The sequence below is a fragment of the Acomys minous genome (genome assembly GCF_964271855.1).
Source record: "Acomys minous genome assembly, chromosome: 16".
Lineage (NCBI taxonomy): Eukaryota > Metazoa > Chordata > Mammalia > Rodentia > Muridae > Acomys > Acomys minous.
In genome coordinates this window covers 90,214,635-90,233,864 of record NC_140498.1, presented here as the reverse complement: position 1 = coordinate 90,233,864, position 19,230 = coordinate 90,214,635, and the positions used below count along the sequence as shown (strand labels likewise).

At 49.8% G+C, this 19,230-nt stretch overlaps 1 protein-coding gene and 1 long non-coding RNA gene across 2 annotated transcripts; both read left to right on the top strand.

Moving 5' to 3' along the window:
* Positions 1-399: 399 nt before the first annotated feature.
* LOC311586760 (uncharacterized protein) lies at positions 400-9,251 on the top strand. Its single transcript, XM_084762901.1, has 4 exons — positions 400-498; positions 6,467-6,662; positions 8,571-8,630; positions 9,044-9,251. The coding sequence occupies exons 1-4, from the start codon at positions 477-479 to the stop codon at positions 9,189-9,191; spliced, it is 426 nt and encodes a 141-aa protein (XP_084619027.1). The 5' UTR covers positions 400-476; the 3' UTR covers positions 9,192-9,251.
* A 142-nt stretch (positions 9,252-9,393) lies between these two features.
* On the top strand, positions 9,394-13,757 carry LOC311585971. The gene is made up of 4 exons (XR_014775411.1): positions 9,394-9,611; positions 10,063-10,435; positions 12,036-12,176; positions 13,338-13,757. It is a non-coding gene; the product is annotated as an uncharacterized lncRNA (long non-coding RNA).
* The last annotated feature ends 5,473 nt before the right edge of the window (positions 13,758-19,230 follow it).

Sequence of the window (19,230 nt, the reverse complement as noted above, 5' to 3'; positions counted from 1 at the left end):
TGGGTAAGCAACTGCCCTCCTGTCTTTGGGAGCCCAGCCTAAGGGAGGGGAACTCCCCCATCCCTCCAAAGCTGCCTCTGCCTGGTGCTCTGCATAAAACAAGGCTGAGCACACCATGGCACCTTGCTAGTCTTCGCCAAAATCCAAGAACAGCGCAGAGTGCACGTTAACCAGATGGAATGCAACATGCATGTAAAGAAATAAGAGCCGTGCCAGGCAAATTGGCAGGGTTTCTGGAATGCTTTAAACAGTGTGTGTGTGGGTAGAAAGAGTGAGCCCCGAGTCGGCCAGGCGGCCTCCCTTCTAAGAGCTGTTTCCTTTACAGTCATAGCCTGTTTTACCAGTCAAAATAAATACGGTGTTAAATGCCCCCACCACCACCCCTTTTACTGGCTCCTGGTTCGGAGCAGTTTGGCGAGGCAGCTTGAAATATGACCAGGGCTCACTGAGGGAAAATGTCCTTTTAACTGAGTGGAATGGATGTGCCCCTTCTTGGAGGTAAGTAGGAGGGTCATCGTGCCAATGTTCTGAGCAAAGACTCACTAGAAGAAAGAACAGCTTGGGGGTGGGTGGGTGGGAGGGGGTACTTACTGCTGGTTTGAAAGTCACTGCTTCTAGATGGTTTCATGCAGGTCCAGTGCAATGCTTAGGAGCCTGGGGCTGACTTTTAAGGCTTCCTGTCCCCTCTGGCTTCTGGAGGAACAATAAGACCGATTCTCGGAGCAGTTGGTTGTTTCTAAGGGCACCAAGGTAGAGAGAGCCAGGCCTTTGCCTCACCTGTTTTTATCTGTGTGAGGTATGTACGTGTGTGTGTGTGTGTGTGTGTGTGTGTGTGTGTGTGTGTGTATGTGTATGTGTAACGCTATGTAGATATGCATGTAACACTATATAGTAATGGGGTAGCACAGGATCTCATTGTGTAGACCAGGCTGGCCTAGATCCACCTGCCTCTCTTTGCCTACTGAGTCTGGGGATCAAAGGTGCGCAGTGCCACATATCAGGACTGCTCCTCTCGATGAAGCTGTAACTCACTGAATACATTAGAGTGGAGGACCAGAAAGTGCCAAGGGGGGACCATTCTGTCCCTACCTTCCCAGTGCTAGGATTGCAGCATGCACTACCAACGCCCAGCTTTGGGGATTGAACTTGGGTCCACTGAGCCACCTAACCTCCGCCCCCTCTCACCCTCTCATCCCTCCCCACCCCCACCCCACCCCTACCCCAGGGGCCTTTGTTTTATCAAGAAAAGCCAAGTGCTAAAAAGACAGGGCCACAGTTCAATCCACACCGGCCGTTTAGGTTCTCAGATCCCCATAAACACCCCCTAACCATAGGCAGCAGCTTGCCACGGCCAGGCAGGAAGGGACTGGACAGACTCTTAAGCAACCCTGCGTACTGGGGATGGCAGATGTGGTCCCTGAAGCATCCTGCTATCTCCTGGGGGAGGTCTGGGAGGTCCGGGGCTGTCTTTGTTCTTCTACATGGAGAAGCTGAGGCTCACAGACGTTGAGTCATTTATCCTATCCAGACTCTCTCAGCTTCAGGAGTAGACGGCCTTAGTGGTGTGTGTCTAACCCAAACAGCCCCAAGGGCAAACAGCGAGGAACCAGCTCCATCCTCGGGGCACCTCTGGCTCAGTGCCAGGTTGTTATATTCCCCCACTGGGTAGGTCATGGGGTGAATTGGCCTCCTGGGCTTCGGGCAAACAAATCATGCGAGCAGAGCGCCTTACAACAACAGAAGGTGCCCTGCTACCATTTTGGAGGGCAGGAGATTGAAATCAAGGTGTCAGCAAGCGCACACTGCCGCCACTTGCAAGGAAATAGAGATAAAGCAAAGAGGAGCATGGCTGACTCGTTCGCTGATTCATTCATGCATCTCCCAAAGGCTTCAGGAACTCTTCCTTGTCTTCTTCCAATGGCTTCTGTCTGTCTTGACAGTGGCTGCAGGCTTCTAACCTTCTCTGTCTTCCTGTCTCCTCCTCTTGTGTGTCTCTTGTCCTTTGGGTCCCTACAAGGACACATGTGGTTGGATTAGAAAGCCACACTAATCAATAATCTCATCCCAAGATCTTTAACTTCTTATACCTGCAAAACCCCTCTTTCTGATGAAACGCTAATGTTTCCGGGCTGGGCTATGGCTCAGCAGATAGGTGCTTGCCGACACCTGGTGACCTGAGTTTGGTGCCTAGAACCCACATGGTGGGGGGAAAACTGACTGACACCCTCCCCGCTTCCCTCTCCCGCCCCCTCACCCCGCCAACACACAGGTTGACCTCTGACCTCCACATGTGCACCATGGCTTGTGCAAGCCCACTCACATACCCACATACACATGATATAAATAGCTGAAAATAAGATCACATCCCTGGATTCCAGGGGTTTGACCTTGTGTTTCTCGAAAGCCATTCTTCTGCCTGTGACAAGGAGAAGTCAGTGACAGAAGGATTTGTCCAGTGAGAGTCCTTCTGACTTACGAGGTCTACAAGTAGATAATTTTTTTTTCTGACTGTTTTCCCATCCCGTTTCCTTCCTTGATTTGTTTTGTTGTTGCTGTTCTTAGTTATGGGGGGGGGGGGGAAGGGGCACCACACCTGGAAAGCTGCCTCCTCTTTCAAAAAACCACAGTGGGCTTACCTGAGCCTGGAGCTGCACACCTGCGCTCCCAGCTTTTGAGAGGTAGAGTGCAGGGTCGCAAGTTTGATGGGGAAGGAGCAGGAGTGACAGATCCTAAGAAAAGCCATCGATATCTGCCCCAGCCCCAGCCCCAGCCCCAGCCCCAGCCCCAGGCCTGGGGCAGACCCCTTGCCTCTTTAATGGGAGCTCAAAGAGACAAGGCCCTGACCATTGGCTCTGGGGTTTGCTATTCAACTGAGAAAAAGAAATCCTCAAGTGAAGAAGACCTGCGCCTCTATGATACTGCTGGTAACTATTTCCAAAATCCAGGGGACTTAGGAAAACAAACCAAACCAATCAACCAAACAAACAAAAGCCAACAAACACTGTCCAGGCGGATTTTGCTTTCTAGACACATAGCAAAGCAATGTTTACAGGGACCTGGAAGGCCTGGCCTTGTCGTCTCTATCTGGGGCTAAGTGAGATGGCTTTCCTGTTCTGGATTCCCAGTGCTCTGGCTGGGGCAGAAGAGCTCCTCTTCCTTCTCTTCAGGGTGGCCATTTTCCAACTCTGCAAACCCCACGGGAACCTTCGTCGCCCCCGCCTTGTTCCTTTCCTTTTTTTGTTCCCCCAATCAGCCCCTGCAGGGGAACTGGTTCCAGCCGGCTTGGAGATCCTCATAATCACAGCCGTGCTTTCCACTTTCAGCCTTATGTGCTGACAATGTCACCTGAGGTATCTCACTGATCTGTCCCCCAGGACCACCCGTGTGGGCTCAACCTGCAGAATGAGCTCCATGCTGCCTCCCTGGGCCAGGCTCCCATCATCCTTCCCCTGCCTCACTGTGGTCCCTCCCTGCTGGGCAGCACATGCTTTCCCTGTCTGGGTCTATTTTCAACTCAGCAGACCGTGTGGTGCCTTTGATGTGAGAGTCAGGCGAGGGCACAAACCTCCACGGGTTTGCCCATATTGTTGAACGTCAAATCTGAATCCCATTTTATTTTTCCCACTCACATTGTGGTCCAGGTCCTTCCGGTACAGGCAACATTCCTGCCTCAGGCCTTTGCGTTCTCCACTCCTCCTCTCCCTAGCTGTGCAGTGATTTCTCCCTCCCTTCCTTCAAGAGTATTCAAATCCGCTTCCTGGATTCAAGCCTTCCTTTGGTCCCTTGTTACATCTTTATTTCCTTCAAAGACCCGTGTCATCCAGGAATGGAGGCTCCAGCCTGTAGTCCCAGCAACTGGGAGTCTCAGGCCAGCTGTACATTCTCAAAACAAAGCAAAATAAAAACAAAGACAAAAACAAAAATACCTTTTATCCCAGCACCCAGAAGGCAGAGGCAGGTGGATCTCTGTCGTTATTTGAAGCCAGCTGGTTTTCACCTCAAGTCCCAGGTCTTCCAAAGGTACAATAATGAGACCCTGTTCAAACAAAACAACAGAGCAAACAAGAACAACTCAGCAACTAACTATTCTTTTAATTATTTGTTGAGTTTATTGCTCATCTCACCTCAAAATGATAAGACTTCTGGTCTCAGGTCTGAAACAGAATGTAGCATGACACATGTAAATAGTGTTTATTAGTTGGGTAGATGGATGGATGGACTAATGAGTGGATGGATAGATAGATGGACTGATGGACTGATGAGTGGACGGATGGATGCGTGGACTGACTGACAAATGGGTGAACTTATAGATGAGTGGGCAGATGAATGGACTGACAGATCCATGGACATTCTATGAACTGTACCCTAAAATCAGTCCTGTATAATAGGAGAAAACTGAGTAGGGCTGGCTAGGTACCTTTTTCAAGGTAAATTAGTTTAGATAATGGCAAAGTTGAAACATCAACTCAGGTATCCCAGTCCCCAAACAATTTAACTACTAAATTTACTGATAATTAGTTAAGCCCATAGTAAAATATGCTAGTCCTCACAGTCTATGGCTCAGCCAAATCCCATCTCAGGAAGCAGCACCTGGTCTGCACTTGACCCATCAGGATTACTACTTATTGTGGTAGGATTAGTCAGAATGGGGAAACTCTCACGAGTGCAGAGATGGGGAGACCTCCATGAGAAATCGGCCTTAATCACTTAATTAATATGTTTCGAATACAGTTTCCCAAGTGCTCATGCCTTAAAAATATTTGAAATATTCTAAATGAGTGAATCTCGACAGATGATTTTTAAAGCACAGATAAGAAAGTTGCTTAGCAATTTCAACCTAAAAGTGAAAGGCCTCCACCTGAGGGGCCAAAGAGATGCATAGATGTGTTTTTTCCCCACTCACAGGAGAGCTGGAAGTCCAGCCTTCTGACACGTAAGAGAGCAAATCTTAGCTGAGTGTGGTGGCACATGCCTGCTATCCTAGCATTGGGGGAGGCTGAGGCAGGAGGATTTCAAGTTCAAGGACAGCCTGGGTTATATAAGGAGTGTGGGACTCTTTCTGTGCTATATGGTAAGACCCCATGTAGACGCAATTATCTACAAGTTGGCAGTTGATAAAGTGCTTGTCATGTATGCACAACGGCTTGAGTTCATCACTATAAAAAGCCAGGTATGATGGCATCTGTGATCCCAGCTTCTGGGAGGTGGAGACAACAGATCCCTCTGCCAGTCCCAGCCCCCCCCCCCCCCAGCTCACTGGCCAGCCAGCCTCGCCTATTGCTACATCAGGGCACTCTTTCCATTCCAGAGCTGACCAGTGAAGTGCGTCCTTTTTAGCTGGTAGCTTAGCACCCAGCCCCTTTGTGTCAGATCCCTATCCATCCACCAACATCTCAGCTTTGCAAGCCAGGCTCCGAGGACGAACTGTTCACATATTCTCCTGTACTCGTGGGAGTTTTTCTGTGGGAGATTCTGAGAAGTGAAATTGCTGGGTTCACATTCAAATGTTTTCTGTTCTGGGACATTTTCACAGCATATCACTATGGGACACAAGTGTATATTGTCTCTGGCCTTAGGACAAAGAGAGAGAGATGGAGAAAGGGAGGGAGAGAGAGAGAGAGGAAGAAGGAGAGAGAGAGAGAGAGAGAGAGAGAGAGAGAGAGAGAGAGAGAGAGAGAGAGAGAGAATTGAGATTTTTTGTGTTGGCCTTTTGTGTAGCTGTGCCCCCCACCCCACCCCAACCTGCATGGCTCCAACTATTTTCATTCGTTTTATAAGTTCGCTGTCGCCAGATCAACTCCAGCAGAGGGAAAAGACATCAGCCCCTTCTGTGTCATTCTTCAAACATTTAGGGGAAATTGATTTTCCACATGGGCTGTGGCCAAGCAAGAGATGCACTGGCCCAGAGTTCCCAAGACAGCCTGTTACCACAAGCACTTGCTGAGACCAGACTGAGCCTAACTCCAGCTATGTCATTAGTGGGTCTAATTCCTTGTCAGGCCAAATTGGTGACGGCCAGAAGTAGTAGTGATTCTAAAATAGGATTTCCTTCCTAACCTCTCTCTCTTTTTGGGGGTGGGGTAGTGGTTTTCTTGTTTTGTTTTTGTTTTTGTTTTGAGACAGGGTTTCTCTGTGTAGCCTTGGCTGTCTGGGACTCACTTTGTAGACCAGGCTGGCCTCGAACTCACAGAGATCCACCTGCCTCTGTCTCTTGAGTGCTTGGGATTAAAGGTGTGTGCCACCACCCAGCAATTTGTTTTGTTTTCTTTTGTTTTGTTTTATGACTTGTATGCTCTCTGGCCCATCAAAGTCACCATTTGGGACACCTTGCCTCCTTCCTAATCTTTTAAAAAGCAGAGAGCTTGTAGTGCCTTGAAGTGTCTGGAGAAGGGAAGGCTCTATTCTCCAAGGAAAAAGAGGCACAGCTGGCCCGAGCTCACTGCTAACAACTGTTCTTTTCTTCCAGTGGGGCTGGCGATTGAACCTCTGGGTCTGCCACCCTCTGCTCTAGCCTTGCCATCCATGCTTTCTCCTGCTATCACCTGGAACACTGATGAAGACAAACAGACCGAAATGAAGGTTCCAGACAGCTTCAACAATGGTCAATGGGCCCGCCGGGCATGGTGGCACATGCCTTTAAGCCCAGCACTCTGGAGGCAGAGGTAGGCGGATCGATGTGAGTCCAGGACATCCAAGGCTAACACAGAGAGACTCTGCCTTAAAAAAAACCTGAAACAAACAAACAAACAAACAACAACAACAAAACCCCAAACAACAACAACAACCAACCAACCAAAAAAACCCAAAACAATGGTCAATGCGAATGTTCCTTAAGTCCACATGCCTAGAGGCAAGTCGAGTTTAGGGCTGGTTGACTTGGCACTCAACAACGGCACTGAGTGGAGTGTCTGTCTGTCCCCACATGGTTGTATTAGTTTTAGAGCCACACACGTGGAGACTGAATCTCAAGCTCCCTCGGACTAGCTGAGTGACTTTGGACAGATTACTCCCCGTCTCTGTACCTCCGTGTTTTCATGTATGAAAAAGAGAGCAGAAATGATAGCCCGGAAGACACAAGCCTGGAGCCCAGCATAGGAGGCTGATGCTGGTGCTCCAGTCCAAGGCAGCCTGGGTAACTCGGTGAGACCATGTCTCAAAGTGAAAAGTGGAAGGAGGCACATAGCAGCCATGCATGAAGCCCTGAGCTCAACCTCCAGGATCAAACCTACAAGAACAAAAGCAGTGCAGCAAACTAAGGGAAGCTGGCTCAGTGAGGGGAGTCCAAGGAAGGGCGCGTGCCTGAGGACCTGAGGTCAGAGCCCAGCTCCTAGAATAACCTGGGCAGGGTGCGCGCATCTTTGATCCCATAGCTAGGAAAGAGGAGGCCAGGGACTTATTCCTGGGGCAGTCTAGCTTCAGGCTCACCGAGAGTCCAAACTCTATGAAAGAGAGAGAGAGAGAGAGAGAGAGAGAGAGAGAGAGAGAGAGAGAGAGAGAGAGAATGAGCAATCTTTCCAGATTAAGGGCTAGAGAGTAAATATTTTCAGTTTCTAAGTCATATATTCTCAAGGTGTGTGTGTGTGTGTGTGTGTGTGTGTGTGTGTGTGTGTGTGTGTGTTCCAGAGGACTCAAGTTAAATTCCCAGTACCCACATGTAGCCCACAACTGTTCATAACTTTAGTTTCAGAGGATCAGACACCCTCACACAGATGCAGCAACAATGCACAGAAGGGGAAAAAAAGAGAAATAAAACATGTTTTTTAAAGACTTATTTTTGCCAGGCCATGGTGGTGCACCCCTTCAATCCCAGCACTCAGGAAGCAGAGGCAGGCAGATCTCTGTGAGTTCGAGGCCAGCCTGGTCTACAGAGTTAGTCCAGGACAGTCAGAGCTACACGGGGAAACTCTGTCTTGAAAAGTTGGGAAGAGAGAGACAGAGACAGAGAGACAGAGAGGCAGAGACAGAGACACAGAATCTGGAACCCATTGAAAATAGTACTTAGTGAGTCCTTTCACTTGTTTGTGAAAAGCTCTCATGTAACCTAGGCTGACACTAGTGCTGAACCCTGGGATTACACACTTGTCCCAAGACACCTGGCTCTTATACAGTGCTGTTGAATCCATCTCATGGTTTTGAGTACACTTGCCAAGGACACAACTAGCTAAGCAGCATCCCCAGCTGGGCCGGGACACTCTAAGGCTGAGCGTGGCTGCTGTCGGTGCGATTAACTACACCCTGGCCTCTCTGTGCACTTGGTGGCCCACACTGGCTTCCCTTCTGTCAGTAAGATGGAGTGGCACCTGGAAATGCTCTGTGGCAGGCAGCAGGGCTTTTCCTAGCTCACCAGATGCCACCTGTCTCATTGGCTAAAATGGGTCACATGCTGCTAGTGAGGAGCTGGGATTGACCAATCAGAAACATTTCTGAGCTGTACCCAAACTAGGTGCGGTGCCTTGAATCACGCTGGAGGAGGAGGAAGGGACCACGAGGTAGGCATAGCCACTCTCTCATATCCTCGGGACCTTTTCTTGAGCTGCTCACTGATTCAGTTTATGTGTGTCACCTTGTAGGAAGAGCCAGCCTTGTGAAGATGGGGGGTCTGCTGACCTTCACTGTGCCCCTCATGAATGGTAAGAGTCCAACACAAAACAACTTTATAACACCTCGGGGGCCACTTTACACAATCCTGTCTCATCTCACCAGCCTTCCCAGGTCTCAGAAACGGGCAAGATGAGAAGCAGCTGGTCCAAGGACGGTAATTAAGCCCTGGATTTCCCCTCCTTCCTTCCCATTTTCCCCCAAAGAGGAGCCCATATATCTCAAACTGGCCTCGAATTTGCTTTATAAGGCAGGCTGGCCTTGAACTTCTGATCTTCCTGCCTCCACCTCCCAAGAGTAGGGATGACAGGTGTGTGCCCCCTTGCCTGGCTTGGGCCAAGCTGGGGATGGGACCCAGAACATCACGAATGCTAGGAAAATACTCAACCAAGTAACTGAGCTACATCCTTCAACCAAAGCCCACAATTTCTGATCTCCGTTCTAGGCCCTGTTCTCCCAGGCCTCCAGGCTACAATGAAGTGACAATGTCAGCAGAGTCATGGGAATTGTCAGTGGCTGAGAAGACACAGGCGACAAGGGAACCAAAGAGATTTTGCCGAGAGCGAACACAACCTAAGGGTGGCCACATCTGAGTGAAGTGTCTGGTTTTCATTAGGGTATCCACAATTTTCATATGCAGTTGTGTGCTTCAGACGATGCCAAGGGATAGATAGATGGTGGCACACCCTGCCCTGTCTAGCTGTGTCGCAGGTTTGTGAAGTCGCTCTGTGACATTCACTCCGTGACAGCATCAGCCTGCGACACATTCTCCAGAGCACCCCTCATCATGGGCGATGCTTGACTCTGCTGTGAACTCTCCATAAACGATGGAATAATAGGAATACTTATTGTAATGAGGCACAGGTGTGCCCTTTTGCGCTTAGGAGGAAAAGAGTCTCCCAGAATGCCTTTCTGCTGAAGCTTTAGGAGGGCAACTCTTTGCATTGCACTCTGGCTTCTGCCGTGCAAAGGAAGAAAAGGCTCACATGAGAAAGCAGGATCAAGTGAACTAAGTGAGTCTGGGTCCATTTCTTTTCTCATTTCGGTGACCTACCAAGAGCGACTTAAAGAAGGGGGAGTCTGGGGCCAGGCAGTGGTGGCGCACGCCTTTAATCCCAGCCCTTGGGAGGCAGAGGCAGGTGGATCGCTGTGAGTTCAAGGCTAGCCTGGTCTACAAAGCGAGTCCAGGACAGCCAATTCTACACAGAGAAACCCTGTCTTGAAAAACCAAAAAGAAGAAGAAAAAGAAGAGGAGGGAGGAGGGGGAGGAGGAGGAGGAGGAGGAGGAGGAGAAGGGGGCAGGGTCTGTTTTGTCTCACAGTTTGAGAGTCCACAGTCCATCATGGTGAAGAAATCACGGTTGCAGGAGTGTGAGGCAGCTGGTCACGTGGCACCCACAGTCAGGAAGCAGAGTGAAATGAATGCTGATGCCCAGCTCACTTTTCTTCTTTTGCTTCTGTCCAGGATCCCAGCCCATGGGAAGGTACTGCCACGTTCAGAGTGGATCTTCCTTGTTCTGGAAACATCCACACAGACACGCCCAGCGTTTCTACGGTGATGCTAAGTCCAAGAGAGCTGACAGTGAAGATGACCCTTCATGGTGCACAAGCAAAGACCTGGCTTCTATGCCTATGGGCAGTGCTGGATGCTTACATATGAGAACACATTTGATACAATGTTTGGGGGATACAAGGAAGATAATTATACATGAAAACCACTACAAAACTGTTTCAAGGACCACAGCGACACAGAGTAGCAGTAAAGAAGCCACAACGCTCACTAACCAAGCTGCCTCTAGGTAGCTGGGTCAACATGAGGCCTTCTCCGATGTCATTGTGTATGTATTTTTCCATACTTCCTACTCTTTCTATACAGCTTTTTGTTTTGCTTTGCTTTGCTTTTTGTTGTTGTCTTTTAAAGAGTAGTTTCTTATAGCCCAGGCTAACCTCGAACTCACTACACATACCCTGAGAATGATCCTGAACTTCTGAACCTCTTGCCCCTACTTCCAGAGTGCTGGGATTTCAAGTAGGCACCACCTACTTGATGCTGAGGATGGAGCTCAGGGCCTCCAGCATCCCAGGCAAGCACTCTACCAACCTAACCACATCCCCAAACCCAAGTACTGTTTGTTTTTTAATGTGTGTGGGGGGAGGGGAGAGCATAAAATGCAACGAAGGGAGGGCTGGCCATAGTGGCGCACGCCTTTAATCCCAGCACTAGGGAGGCAGAGGCAGGAGGGTCCCTGTGAGTTCAAGGCCAGCCTGGACTACACTTTGAGTTCCAGAAATCCCAGGATACACAGCAAGACTCGGTCTCAACAAAACAAAACGAGAATGCAGTGAGATGAGAGTTGGACCTTCTGGCAGGAGACAGTCTAGTGAAAGGGCGTCAGAAAGGCAGAGCAAGAGGTTTGCAAAGCAAAAAGAGGGAAATCACATTAGAATGTTCATTATTACGTGTGTGTGTGTGTGTGTGCGTGTGTGTGTGTGTGTGTGTGTGTGGCGCAAAAATGCTCATGAGTGCCTCAGAACAAGCATCTACAGAGATTTATGGCCTCCATTCTCTCTTTGTGCTGTGTGCATGCTGGGGACTGAATTCAGGTCAACAGTCCTTGTGGTAGGCACCTTTATCCACTGAGCCATCTATCAGGCAGCAAATCTGTGTGGAGAGGCTATTGTCAGTGGGTGGGGGGGGGGGGAAGGAGGGGTTGGAGAGGTAGCCCAGCTGACAGAGTGCTTGCCCAGCATGCATTGGTGCTGGAATCGACCTCACCACCACCTATAGTCAGTGTGGCAACCCACATCTGCAATTCCTAGCACTCAGAAGGTGGAGGCAGGAGGCTTGGGAGTTTAAAGCTAGCTGAGCTACATGAGACCCTGTCTGGACTCTACTCGACCACCACCAAAAAAGAAAGACTACAAGAACCATGTCCATCCATGGTCTTCCTTAGTAGTGGGCTCAGAAGGGAAATCTAATTACTTAATAAAGGAGTAGAAAAATGCAAAGTCCCTGGGGTAGATAAAAAGACAGTGAAGTGGGGGGCTTCTGTGCCCGAAACTCAGTGCTTAGGTGGAGATTACACCTGGGACTGGATGGGGGCGGCACGGGGAACGGGGTGTGGGCAGTTGGGGGAGCAAGCCTTGCAAGCCAGGGCCAGGAACTCTGATTTCATGCTAAATTCAGTGTGAAGCCACTTGCAGGGGGTGGGGGTGGGGGTCAGCTGTAAGACAGCATGATCTGATTTTGAGTTTTATGTCTTAAAAAGGCCACTCCGGCTGCTGGGCAGAGAATGGATGGCAGGCCTGTGAGAGCCGATCGATTCACAAAAGCATTTAGCACCAGGGCTGGCGCGAAGCAAGTGTCTTAATAAGTAGTAACTGTTTCTCATTATGACGCTGTCATCCTTATTATTGCCCGTCTGCCTTTGTCTACAGAGAGCCAGTTTGCGATCCATGGACGTCCGGCTCCACGTGGGTTTGACGGAGCAGTCTGACCGTCTGGGGGAAATCTTTCACATTGGTTTTCTCTGTACTTTCGCATCCTTGGAGGAGTGATGGGGTAAATGCCATGCACAGGTTGGTACCCACAGCCAGGCAAGCATCCTGCAGCAAGCACATTCCTAAAGCCAGCCAGCCCTGTTCCATCCTTCCCGTGAACTGTGGTTATTCTATAGCGCTGAGGAACGCCCCTGGGTCTTGATTAGAGGTTTCACTCTCCACTGAAATATTGGCTCGGCACAGGCACCGTGGTGAAATCCAATGTATTTGGACATATTTTTAAATCTCTAGCTGGGCCTTGTGGTACAGGCTCATAATCCCAGCTAACCTAAAGACAGGCAGGGGAAGATTGCTAGTCACACTGCCTGGGGTGGCGAACTCAAAGCTAGGCCAGACAACTTAGTGAGATTCCCGTCTCAAATAAAAGATTAAAAACAAAAACAAACAAACAAAGAGCTAAAGACGGAGGCTGGGGATCTGGAGCAATGGGTGAGTCCCCTTCAGTGGCCCCCTAGGACAGCAGAAACAAGTAAATCTTGAGCCGGGCGTGGTGGTGCACACCTTTAATCTCAGCACTTGGGAGGCAGAGGCGGGCAGATCGCTGTGAGTTCGAGGCCAGCTTGGTCTACAAAGTGAGTCCAGGACGGCCAAGGCTAACACAGAGAGACCCTGTCTCGAAAAACAAAACACAAACAAACAAAACAAAAACAAAAACAAAAAAAAGAAGTAAATCTCTTTCTTCTGGTAGCCATCCTTTCTTCCATCCTCAGGAATGACAAGTTTCCCTTGAAACCCTGGGGATGCAGTTCAGCAAGGCTCTGCTCTCTACTCTGGGCTCCTGAGGACAGCAGCCTGACTGGTGACCTCTTCCCTAGCAGATTCTGGCTTCTGTGAAACTTGACTGCCCAGGGCAGTGTCCCTTTGTGTGTGCCTATTTGAATCTGTTTGGTACTGAGTGTCTCTCAGTTGTCAGGATGCTCACACAGCATGCATGATGTCCTGGGTTGGATGCTTAGTGCCACAGAAGAGCAGGTGTGACAGTGTAAGCTGGAAGTCAAAGGTGCCAACTGTGTGGCTTGTTGGTTGTGTCTTTACTCTGCAAGTCTTCACAAATAGGCTACCAGTGGGCTCCATGTTGGCAGTGAGGGTTGGGACTGGGTGAGTCACCGCAGAACATTTTGAACATCCCTATAGAGATAGGCAGAATTCATGTTATTTTCATTATTTTTGGACTTGCAGTGCAGATGGGAGAAATGAGAAGCTCTGAGTTCGAATCCACTGCAAGTCTTACTTGATGGATGATATTGCTGAGCTGGCGGTCTGTGCTCATCTCACATAATCTGGCCAGAGGACATGTGAAGTTAGTGAACACTTATGATAGTTTTTAATCAGAACTGAATACATCATCAATCAACCCCTGGCAAAGGTTAGCCCTCTTCTGATCTCTGGGGGTGCCCACACACATGTGGCGCACACACACATATACACACACTATTAAAAATTCTGGATATGGGGGCTGGAGAGATGGCTCAGTGGTTGAGAGCACTGACTGCTCTTCCAGAGGACCTGGGTTCAATTCCCAGCACCCACATGGTGGCTCACATCTATCTCTAACTCCAAGATCTGGCACCTCACACAGACACAGACAGAACACCTATGCGCATAAAATAAATAAAATTTTAAAAACTGTCATCATAACACGGCCATTGCACCCATGAACATACATACAGTAGCTGTGGTTACCGCAAGGATGAGTCCATTGACATTACAGCAATGATGGGGGTGGGGGGTGGGGGGCTCAGAGGGGCCCCTCCTCCCTGGGATGGCTAGTGGCTTCTGGAAGAGAGGAAATCACTTTCTTCAGTGGTACAGCCACGGTAAGTTGCCCACACTCATGAAGCAACCTTACTTCAACACATGACTGGTGCGGTGGCTCACACTTTTAATGCCAGCACTGATGAGGCAGAGGCAGGCAGATTTCTGTGCCAGCTCTGCAGAGTAAGACACTGTCACCCGGCATGGTGGCACACACCTGTAATCCCAGCACTCAGGAGGCAGAGGCAGGTGGATCGCTGTTGAGTGAGTTCGAGGCTAGCCTGGTCTATAAAGTGAGTCTAGGACAGCCAAGGCTACACAGAGAAGCTCTGTCTTGAACCCTCCCCCCCCCCCAAAAAAAAAAAGAAAAGAAAAAGAAAAGACACTGTCTCAAACAGACACAAAAACTGACCTAAAAGAGACAGCAAAGTGTGAGTGTAGGGACGGGGCGGGGTGGGGGTGGGGAGAGGGACAGTCCAGTGGGAGTAAGAGGAGGAGAAAAAGTAGTGGGGGGTACAGATATATTGAGATACATCCCATATAACTGAGGCTCTCAAAAATTAAACCAAGAGCCTGTACTTGCTGAGCACTTACTTCGCACCAGGCATCAAGTCGAGTGTTAATATACTTAGTAACATTGTTACCAAGCCCGTTTCACTGAGGAGGAAACAGACTCAGAGCGGTAATTGGCCAAGGAAGGCTGCCATCTCAGGCTTGGTAATGATACCGATGTAGGCTTGCTGGTGATGGGAACCTGTTTCTAGAAGTGTCTTGACCCTCCCATTATGAGGTTGGGATGGACCCCTCCGCTGAGGACCACTGGGAAGGGCATTGTGCGCTCATGTGCACACACCTGCGAGAAGCAAACCCCCTTCTCAGCTTTCTTCTCTGTTCCCAGAAAGACTTTTGACCCGGGCTTCTTGCATTCTTTTCTTTCGCCATCCATACCAGGGTGGTGGCCCCTCTCGTGTGCCCACCCCTCCCCACCTCCCCACGCGCACTGCGGGGGCTATAGCCAGCCTGGAGACAAGGGCGCCTTTCTTCAAAGTGCTTAGCCCTCCTCTCATAAATTCTCAGGCTCGGCTAGATTGGCTGCGAGGAAAGAGGGGGGGTGGGCGGGGAGGGGCCCTGCCTGGCTCCCCTGATACAAAGTGAGTTTGTGTGCCTCCTGCCCACGTGAGCAATCACAGAGGCCTGAGCCCCTCAGGTCCCAAGGGACCAAATGCCAGAGAACCCTGTGTCCGAGGAATCTTCTACGGCAGGACAAGAGAAAGCAGATAGCCAGGAAGCCAGGGCAAGGGAAGCCTACCACCCCTGGCTTCTAACCTGGGGCCTATGGGACATTTAACACCTTGCCCCATAACCCTGAGCTTCCAGCCAAGTCAGGGCCCCCAGATCCCACCCCCCGCCCCCTGCCACCCCGACCCTGGCGCTTCTCTGAACCGCTTCAAGAACCCATATTTCCCCACCAGGCCTTATTCCCAGTGTTTCCAATTTTTCGGCACTAAAATTAGTCCAACTGTGCCTTCTAATTCTGTAGACACAACCCAGCTTGTGCAAATGTCCCCTCTTCCATTTCTGGGTGGATTTTTGCATATTACAGACTGCCAACTTTGGCGGGTGTTCTTGGCGGTGGGGGTGGGGGTTGGGGTGGGGAGAAGAGCTTGAAGACTCAACTCGCTGCTTACTGCGCAACAAATGCAATGGAGCCCAAAGTTCTGATGCAGGGACAGAGCTGTGCTCGCTGCCTAGGGGTGCTGGTGGTGAGGGTGGGGGCAGTCAGAAAAGGTTCCACAGATCCCTCAGGAGTATTGCAGGGGCCTGAACCTGACAGACCCAGCCCTTGTTGCAGCAGGAGTGTTTCCCTGGCTTTTCTCTGGGTGGAGGTTTTTTTTTTTTTTCTCCCTGCTGTACCACCCCTCCCCCACCTCCCCGGACAAAATGTTAATTTTCATTTTATAGATGGGGAAAGCTCCTGAGAAATTCAATAACCTGTCCAACAAGGCCACTAATGGGAGAGTGGGTTGACATTTGAACTCAGACCATTGAAGGCTAGAAAGCTGAGGCTCTATTTATTATCTTCGTGGACTACAAGGCAGTACTGCAAAGATGGGGAAGGGTTTGCAACCTGTACCTAACTGCAAAATGCTGGCGACGGGACTTAGACGTGGTCCTGATGCTGTCTTAGAAGAGAGATTGATAGTGAGTGAGTGGACCAGAAAGGGAAAATAGAAACTCCTCAGACAAGATGCTGTGTGTGTGTGTGTGTGTGTGTGTGTGTGTGTGTGTTTCAGCTCCCTGCTCTTCACCGGTGCTTGCTCGCTTTCCCGCTGTTCTTCATGGAGCGTGCATACCTGTTGCCATTAGGGAAGAAGTGTGGGACAGGGACTGGGGAATCTGTGGGCAGAATGCTGGCCCAGCATGTGCCTGGCTTCCAACCCCAGCACCACAGAAGCCAGGCAAAGAGAGATATGAGTTACACATGGTATGTGGCAGTATAGGCCTATAATTCCACCACAGGAGGCTGAGGCAGGAGGATTGCCAAGTTTGAAGCCAGCCTCATCTACTTAGACTCAGTTTCAAAACATAAAAACAAGTACATAAATGGAATGTATGTGTGTTGATTATTTTATTTACTGTGTGTGCACCGGGTGTCATTACTATGTTTTTGTGCAGCAGAAGTTGTACATGTGTAATGCATATTGAACGCCATGTGTGCTATGTCTTCTGTGTCATGTGTTTTGCATATGGCATGCATACTGTCACATGCACCATGTATATTGTTTTTTATATGTGGTGTGTTTTACATATATGTCATGTGTATCATGTATGCCACGTATGCTGTGGACTGTGTTATATATGTCATGTGTGTTTTGCACGTGTTTTGCATTTAGATTGTATGTACTGTGTCTCGTATGCTATGTGTGTTGTGTGTGCTGTGCATATGGCATGTATGTGCCACGTATTATGCTTCAGGGTGAGCATGTGTGCCTTAAAACACGAAAGAACAGAGAGTTTGGCAAACGAGGCCAAAGGAAGCTGGAATCTCAGTTATTTAAATCCTGACCATAACTGCAATTTGGGAACTTCAAAGCCAACCCAGGCCTTGCTGCATCCAAAGCCGGCAGCCATCTGTCCTCTTCACCAGCAAGTGACTAGAGTGATGGGGCTGAGTCCCTGTGAGCCTTGCCCTGGAGGGTGTAGCTTAGGTAGAAAACCTTGCTGGGGAAGGTAGACACCTCCAGGGAGCCAAGCCTCCTTCACTCAGCCTCCTTCCCCTGTGCACAGGGCTCCTATTCAGCAGCTTCAACTTTGTCAGAAACCTCTAAGCAATTGGGGAGATGGGTCGGAAAGCTTCCGTCCTCCACCCCCCCCATCCCCCAGACAAACCCCTATGTGCCTGGCAAGAGGCGGCCTCGCTGATTCCAGGCCTATATTTTTCATTTCTTGTTTTAACAGTCATAAACGCCTTCTGATGCCAAAGAAGAGCAAGCCTTAAATCCAGATAAAATAAAATTCCCAAACCCTGAAAACTAAATGGAGATTTACAGGCCAATTTAAAAAGAGAGAGTGCCTACATAGACTCCAAGAAGGGCACATTCCACATAGCCAGGCTTGGGCACAGCCCAAAGTGTAGCCTCCTAGGGAAGAGGTCTCTGGTCACGCCACTGGGGGCTTCAAAACCCTTGGCGGAGGGAGCTCAGGCAGAGGCTGGGTTCTCAGGGGTCTCTTGCTTCCCAGAGCTCTGATCTGTTCCAGCTCTGCCTCTCGCCTCCCCCTCCATCACCCCCCCACCCCACCCCCCAGCTGCTGCAGAAAACCACAGTCAACCTCTCCGTGCTCCCAGCAGCCAAGTCTCCTCTGAGTAAACACAGAATGGAGGAGGCCAGCTCCGTTCCATTGCCAGCACTGTGGGGTGGGTCGATGCTGGCCTGGAACCAAACCCAAGTACCAGAACTGGGGTGAACCCTGGGGTAGCTGGGGCTTGCTACTTAAGGAGGGTCTCACTGAGTGTGGAATGGTGAGCCACATGGTCTCAGGGATGACTTGTGTGTGTGTGGGAGGGGGCGGGGGACAGTCCTGTCTTGTGCGATTTAGCCAATCTGCATTGGCATGCATCTCTGCTTCTCTATCTCTTTAGCCCCCTAACCCCGCCCCCTTCCCCTAGCTCTGAGCCTTGGAGTTTCGCCCAAGTAGACAGTCAGGGTGCTCTTTATCCTCTGACCAAGGAAGGGCTAAACAAGGCCACACCTTCACCTCCTTAGTCTCCTTCTTGCTGAGTGGCTGTGAGATGCTCTGCCCCTTCTAAAAAGGACTCAGTTCCCATGGGGGAGGTGTGTAGAGCTCAGAGATGGTTGAGCTCACTTGCAGTAGGAGTCTGTTGCTCTTGAGCCCTGGAACCCACATGCTGGAAGGAGAGAGCACACCCTGAAAACTGTAGCGCTGGAGAGAAGGTTCAGTGGCTAAGAGGCCCCGCTGCTTTTGCAGAGGACCCTGGTTCAATCCCCAGCACCCACAGGGTACCTCACAATCACTTGTAACTCCACCTCCAGGGCATCCCAACACCCGTGTAGGTCCTCCTCTGGCCCCCAGGATGCATGTGGTGCACAAACATATATGTAAACAAAGCACCCATACACATATAATAAACCTCTGCTAGGTTTGGTGGCACACACCTTTAGTCCCAGCACTTGGAAGGCAGAGGCAGGCAGGTTTTGGAGAGTTTGTGACCAGCCTGGCCTACAAAGCAAGTTCCAGGACATCCAGGGCTGTAACACAGAGAAACCCTGTCTTGAAAAAACTGAACAACAACAATAGTAATAAATGATAAATCTTTACAACGAGTAAACGAAACTGACTTTTCCTCAGTTCCCACTGTGTGTTACATGGTATACCACACCTATGACGACTTTATTCCATAAATCCTTACAAACAGGCCACTGTAGGCAATTTGTACTTTGCCCATTTTCCACTATGGCCCAAAAAGAGGAATTTGTTTCTCACAACCAGAATGTTGGAAAGGGTCAGAGCTGGGGCCGGAGCTTCGGGTTGTCCAGTCCTTTTTGGTGTTTGTTTGTTTGTTTGTTTGTTTTGGTTTTTCAAGACAGGGTCTCTCTGTGTACCCTTGGCTGTTCTGGACTTGATTTTGTAGACCATGCTGGCCTCGAACTCACAGAGATCCTCCTGCCTCTGCCTTCTGAGTGACTATTGTTATTTTTAATCCTTTACAATCTGGGGACTGACCCTAGAGCCTCATGCTTCCAAGCCACGAGCCACGCGCCCAGTCCTGTTGATATTCTTTGTTCTGACAGAGTCT